This window comes from Pangasianodon hypophthalmus, chromosome 1, assembly GCF_027358585.1.
Source record: "Pangasianodon hypophthalmus isolate fPanHyp1 chromosome 1, fPanHyp1.pri, whole genome shotgun sequence".
NCBI lineage: Eukaryota > Metazoa > Chordata > Actinopteri > Siluriformes > Pangasiidae > Pangasianodon > Pangasianodon hypophthalmus.
In genome coordinates this window covers 13,158,405-13,165,629 of record NC_069710.1, presented here as the reverse complement: position 1 = coordinate 13,165,629, position 7,225 = coordinate 13,158,405, and the positions used below count along the sequence as shown (strand labels likewise).

General features: G+C 31.0%; 1 protein-coding gene across 1 annotated transcript; it reads right to left on the bottom strand.

The window, feature by feature from the left end:
• Nucleotides 1-4,486: 4,486 nt before the first annotated feature.
• On the bottom strand, nt 4,487-6,187 carry zgc:92591. Its single transcript, XM_026926441.3, has 2 exons — nt 5,968-6,187; nt 4,487-4,774 (listed from the first exon to the last, which is right to left on the bottom strand). Exons 1-2 carry the CDS (start codon nt 6,082-6,084, stop codon nt 4,538-4,540), a joined length of 354 nt encoding a protein of 117 aa, XP_026782242.1. The 5' UTR covers nt 6,085-6,187; the 3' UTR covers nt 4,487-4,537.
• Between the last annotated feature and the right edge of the window lie 1,038 nt (nt 6,188-7,225).

The following is a 7,225-nucleotide window of genomic DNA, read 5'->3' as shown; positions in this document are numbered from 1 at the left end:
GAACCGGGAGATCAGAGGGAAAATGGTCATGATGATGATAGTGCTTAAGACACTGTCATTAATGACCCTATCACACGCGCTGTAATACGTCCGCAGACATGCTCTCATTAGCATACATCAGACCATCAAGGCACATTGCAGGAGCAAGAGAGCAAGCAGGGGAGGGAGACGGAACGCAATACACCACATTAACATCCGGCATTGCTCAGGCTGCGTTGCTGTAGCTCTGATTAATGCAAAACAAAAAGCACCATTTATTTTCAAACCAAGGTGTCTGCTTTGCCTCTGCTCGTCTGTCCGTCCCCCCTCCCCCTCCCCAGTTTGCAATACTTCACCAGGCTAATACAAAGCTGTAACAGGAGTAAATTGTTAATTAAGAAAGTAACCTTCAGGCTAATTAGATGACACTTTTAAGAACTTCCTTGTTCATGCTATCAGACTTATCAGATCCTCATCTTTCGGCTGAAAGTTGTACAGAAATGCTAACGACAATAAATTAATACTTCTAGTATATATATATATATATATATATATATATATATATATATATATATATATATATATATATATATATATATATATATGTCTCCATTAATTAAACTAAATTAATTAAAGATTCATGTGTAAAAATTCATGTGAAAATAAAAAAATCATATTTTTAAAATAAATATCATTTGGAAATAAATGAATCATATGAAAATAAAATCACACGTGAAAATAAATTAATTGTGTAAAAAAGATCATGTGATTCTAAATGAAATGTGTAAAAAAAAGTGAACATAAATGAATCGTGTAAAAAAATAATTTGCAAATTTATGAATCATGTAAAATTAACATGAAAATTAATGAATTATGTGTAAAAATTACATGAATTTTGTGTAAAAAAAAACTTACATAAAAATAATCATCTCATGTAAAAATATACTAATTGTATGTTTAAAAAAAATCACGTTAAAATAAAGGAATTGTAGATGAAAATTCATAAATATAAATAAAATAAAATAAAAATAAAAATAAATTAGTAACGGAGAGATTTATTGTTTGAAAATACTGTAAATCGTGTTATTATATGAAAATGCATTTCAACATGTTATACCATGAAATTGCACACGTAAACTCAAGTAAACACATTGTGTTAATGATGTGATAAATAAACAGTAACGTGAAAATAAATAAATCATGCAAAAGATCAAGTTAAATAAATGAATTGTGTGTAAAAAAAAAAAATCACATCATCTGAAAAAATTTTTTTAAAATTCTGAAAAAAAAATCTTTGTTAAAAAACAATTCCCTGTTAAAAAAAATCACATGTAATGAAAAATGAATCTTGTATAAAAATCACATGAAAAAAATTAATCATTAAAAAAATCTGATGTTAAGACTGTGTGGGAAAAAAATAACAAACAAAGTGTCCAAAAAGCAAGTGTCAAAAAGCAGGTGTAAATTTCATATAAAATTTTTGTGTTTTTTCATTTAACTGCATATCTATTATCAGGCTTATTTCAGGTCTGGAATATTCTACATTTGGGAAACTGGTTTCATTTTTAGGATGTTTTTAAAAAGTATAAAAAACACATAAAAAGTGTGTTTTCATAGAGAATTATGTACAACAAAATTAAATCATGAATGAATTGCTTGACAAATTATGCTAATTTAACTAAAAGCTAACCCTAACCCTAGGTATTTTGAATTACAGTATTTTCATTCTGATCTTTGACATTTAATAAGTAGTACTTTAGTACATATTCCTTGGTCCAAACTCTAATGAGGATACTGAGATGCATTTAAACAAAGCAGCCATTTGAGTAAATGATCATCAGCAGGCATTAACATGGCTAAATTCACAAATTAAATCCACAAATTTAAGCAAAATGTTCTAAACCTTACACTCAAATCCGCTCTGTTAACTCGGCTTGTTACGTTAAATTAAGTCAATTCAATTAAGCAGAAACTTTTTTTGAAGCTATCACACTAGTGTTGGTAGTAGCTGCTCGCATTTTAGAGAAAGTTTACTCTTTATAGCACAAGTCAGAAAGTGTTGGCTAATTTTCTATAAAATCAGCTCTGAAAGTAGTTCCGGCTGTAATTTAAACCACAGGTTGATATTTAATATAATGCGCTCGTTCTAATACATTATTATTTCTATAGTAATATCTCGGATGCCCTACATAATAAACAGATTCAAAAAAATTTTCTGTAAGGAGATATATTTGACATTTATATAAGGAGTCTCCAGTTTCAGCACTTTGTAAGTTAAGCTCTAACTTTATAAGCATTGGAGAGTCTTTGCAGTTTCTTGGTAACACAACAAGCTGCAATTTTTGCCTTTAAGAAAAAAAAAGACATAAGTGAGAACTCGGATGTTCCACAACATTAAATGTAACTGTAAACTGGCAAAATTCTTTAATAAATAAAAATTGCTGTCATATAAGAGAAATAAATCAATTTGGGATGTGCTGTAATTGGAAAACTATCAACTTCAGTGCGATCTTCATCACACCACCCCATTGTTGATTATTTTCCTATAACAGCGTAACAGATGGTGTATAATTCCTTACATATTCAAAAGCTCCTTTACTGAAGAACTGTTAATGTCATGAGATTTGGAATTTGAGAATTGTGAGATTCTCACGAAATAACAATACAGAAGCCATGTAGGAGAACTACAGGCACAAAGGTCACACAGGACCAAGCACAGATGTTTGTTCATTCCTTTATTTCTTAATTCCATTTTCATAATTTAAAATTTCAATCAAGGTTTTTTTTTTTGTTTTTTTTTTGGATGTTTGTTTTTTTGTATTTCTTACAGACTGGTATGTCTTAAAACACCATGAATTAAAGCTCTTAATTAAAAGCCCTTAATTCATGGTCTTTATAGACTTTAATTCTAATTCGTACACAATTATGTGAAAATTTAAGAATTCAGGAATGAAATTAAAAAACTTGTTTCGACTTTAAGCCACTCTTTCTGAAATTTCTGACCTAATCAGCAAATATGCATGAAAGTTCATACACGATCATTTACGTAAACAACGCTTTCAGTTAACGAATGCCACCTACAGAAACCTATAGATCTTCTTGTAGGAACAAAAAAAATCTACAATATTATACACAGAAGTAACCCATTTCATCTAGAGCTTCAGTATTTGTTGTAATGCCTTGAAATGGCTGTTTCATCCATTTGATCGCATTTTGTGCTGTTGATCTTGACCACAGGTCTCAGTAGTTTCTTGATTGAGTCCGCCATCTTAAAAGTTCTCAAATACTTCCATCTAGTGGTGATTATATTTTACTGCACAACATGATACCCTGTGTCTACAATGTAACAAGTGATTACCAGGGTCATTGTCCACTTTCCACTTTTCGTCTGGCACATATTCACATATTCACTGCCTGTATAAACACAACAACTTGATGAGATCATTATATTTATATATATATATATATATATATATATATATATATATATATATATATATATATATTTTTCTGTTTTTGTGTTTTTAATTACTCATTCCTGTTTTGAGTTTTATGAGTTCTCGTTTTCAATTTAATCTCATTCCCCAACCTCATGTTTTTCTTTTATGAACTTACTTTCATGATTTGTACTGATTTTTTTTATCAAATTTTATTTTGATTTTTGATTTTTATTTTTGTTTTTTATTTAATCTTTACTTTTGTTTTTCTTTGCTAAGCTATTTTTATTATTTCTTTTGTTTCGTCATTCTTGTTTTTATTTGATGTTATTCTTTTTTACTCATATGTTTTTCTTCTACAAACCTTTATTTCTTGTTTTAACTATTTTTGTTTTTACTAATTATTTTTATGATCTATTTTTATTCTTATTCTTCTTTAACTTTTTATTCTTATTTTTCTTTAACTTTTTATTTTCTCCAATTTGTATTATTCTGTTTTTATAAACTCTATTTGATTTCTTGTGTAATTATTCTCATTCTTGTTTTTATTCTGTTATTCCTTCTGTTTTTATTTCCTCACTATATTTATTTACTGTTTATATACTCTCATTCTAATTTTTATTTTTTCAATTTTAATTTACTCTTTTTTTTACAAACTGTATTATTCCTTCTGTTTTTATTTCTTCTGTTTTTATTTATTCACATACATTTTTCTTTTACAAACTATATTTTCATGGTTCCCTCTGTTTTTATTTACTCCTTCATGATTTTCTTTTACAAACTTTTATTTTTCTTTTTTTCCTGTTTATAATTTGTATGATTTCTTATGTTTTATATTCTTGTTCTTCTTTTACAAACTATTTTTATGATTTCTTTTTTGCATTCTTGTTTTGTAAATGTAAAAAATAATAATAATAATAATAATAATGATAATAATAATAATAATAAGCATTGCCCTTTTGAGCCAGTTTTGCACCTCTGATCCAAACTAAACAGTAAAAAAAAAAAGTTTTTTTCCCCCCCTGGATTCTGTATAAATGAATGAATTTAAGACAACTGCATTCAGAAGATATTTTTGTGCAATTTTATTTCCAAAAACTAAATATTCCAGCCCAAATTGGCTATTTGGAGCTAGTGTACTTGGTGACAGCTTTGGTGCCCTCAGACACAGCATGCTTGGCAAGTTCGCCTGGGAGCAGCAGACGCACAGCGGTCTGCACCTCGCGGCTTGTGATGGTCGAGCGCTTGTTGTACTGCGTCAGTCTGGATGCCTCGGTGGCGATGCGCTCAAACACATCGTTCACAAATGAGTTCATGATGCTCATAGCTCTGCTCGAGATGCCCGTGTCCGGGTGCACCTGCAGAATGAAACATAAAATTCACATTATGTATAGTTGTACTCCTGTACATTCATTCATGCTTGTCCAATCATGCAAATACAGGTCAAGAGCGATCTCAATGACTTGACCATGACCATGACATGACTCTTGGTGCCAGAGTTGGAGTATTGAAGCTCATCTCTTGGGATTTTCACATACAACCCTCTCTAGAGTTGGTGGGAAAAACAAAACAACTGTGGGTGTAAATGCCTTGGTGATCAGAGAGGGTCAGAGAAAAATGGCAAGACTGGTTCGAGCTGACAGGAAAGCTACAGTAACTCAAATAACCACTCTTTACAACCATGGTGAGCTGAAAAGCATCTCGAAACACATCAAACATTGAGCGCATGGGCTCCAAAAGCAGAAGAGCATATCCTCTCAGGCAACAACAGGAATCTGAGGCTACAGTGGGGACAGGCTCAACCAAACTGGAGCAGTGAAGATTGGAAAAAGACCAGGCAACATTTTTTCCTCCGAAACATGAGCCTGTGCACACTGGCACCAACAACCATGGTCAAAGTCATGGAAATCACATATTTTTCAAGGACACTGCTGAAAAATCCAGCTTAGTCTGACCAGCTAGCAGCTGCTAAAACACAGACCAAGCTGGTCAAACTGGTATCAAGGAAAGAGTTTCTGAATTACCACTACTAATAACAAGAAAAATGCGATCAGAAAAATGTCAAAGATTTATTGTTCAGTTTCGTCAATAACTAGGATGGACTTGAGGATATTTCAAAGGTTCTTAGGATAATTAAAAAGCTTCCTAGTTTTCTGAAAGGGTTCTACTTGCAAACCTTGATGACTGCAATATGATAACATGTAAGATTTTAGATAGAACCTTAGAGGATTTAGATTTTAGAAAAATTACACCGACTGTATTTGAGTGTTTTTTTTTAACCTGTATCATATCTGATACTGTGGCAAAAATATTTAGAGCTAATGTTAAGTTAAATGGACTGTTCTAGCTTATTATCTGGCTCCTTTTATCTAAAGGTACCTGATCACACTGTAGAAAGAAAACAGAGCACAAAATGAACTCTTACCACACTGTTCACTTATATGTCCACAACACAGGCATGAATTTGACACTGTGGCCCAATCAGATGTTTAAAAAGTGTCTAAATTAAAATGAAGATTGAGAAAGCACAAAATCTTGCAGAAAACCCCACCTGCTTCAACACTTTATAGATATACACAGCATATGTCTCCCTCCTCTTCCCTTTCCTTTTAGAAGACTTTTTGTCACCTGGCGCTTTCCCTTTCTTTTTACTCCCATCGTTTGACATTGTACGAAATATTTTGTTTTTTCAAATTTCAGTGTGAGAAATTCACAACTTCAGGCCGAACTCAAGGTCTTCAGCAGAGCTCAGCTGCAACTCATCACCAATTTATCACATCGTCACAAATACATGACGAGTCTAATTAAAGCCAGTTTTCTATTATCTACTCTTGTGTTGGAACTGTTTTTATCTCTTAATCCTACACTTCATGGCTTTGAAATCATTCAGCATTCATTAAGTAAGTATATGTTTTTAATATATTTTTTTCCAGAATTGCTTGCCTTCAAACAAATTAACAACTCAACACTCTCTTACCACAGTATATATAGCTACAAAATATTAACTTGAAAATTTACTGCATTTATTTAAAAAATGTTTGTCATGACCGTGATAGTCCTGGTATATTATTTATTTTAATGAATAAATTATTTAAAAATATATTTCCAATTTTGTTTTAAAATTTGCATGCCATGTCAATTCTGACTTTTTCTAAATATCACCAAAAAGGAAACAGATTGTCCATGTGTAGCAATACCAAAACATTATACATGTTCTACATATGTTAATGTTGACCAAAAATAGAGAAAACATCATTTTACAAATTAGAGCAATATTCTTAATGTGTACAAAATGTATGCATTTTAGATCTGTGATATGACTAAGCTGATTTCTTCAATCCTTAAAAAAAAAAAAATAAATATATTAAAAATGTTGAAGCTAAGGTGTTCAATGGAGTTTCACCAAAAGACAAATCATTTAATTTTATTTAATTTAACTTGGCATACTGTGTAGAACGTTTATCAAGCTATATCAAGATACATAGAAAGTTTATAGATGTCTTGAGTGCAACAAAAATGAGGATAATGATTCATGATAATTTACAGTAATGCTGTTAAGTGATTCGTGATTTATGTCTTGTCTTATCCTAAAAACGTCTGTAAATTGATTGTCCCCAGTGCATGAGCATTTATTTAGCTACATGTGATTTCTTCACACAATTAATTTATTTTCCCATTAATTTTCCATGAGCTAGAACTAGGAACAATGCATGATCACATGTTTAGTCTGGATGTTCAAGCTTATTACCCCTCACTGAATATCAGTGCTAACAGGGTTGAACATGGCTCTGTTTTTATCGGATATATTA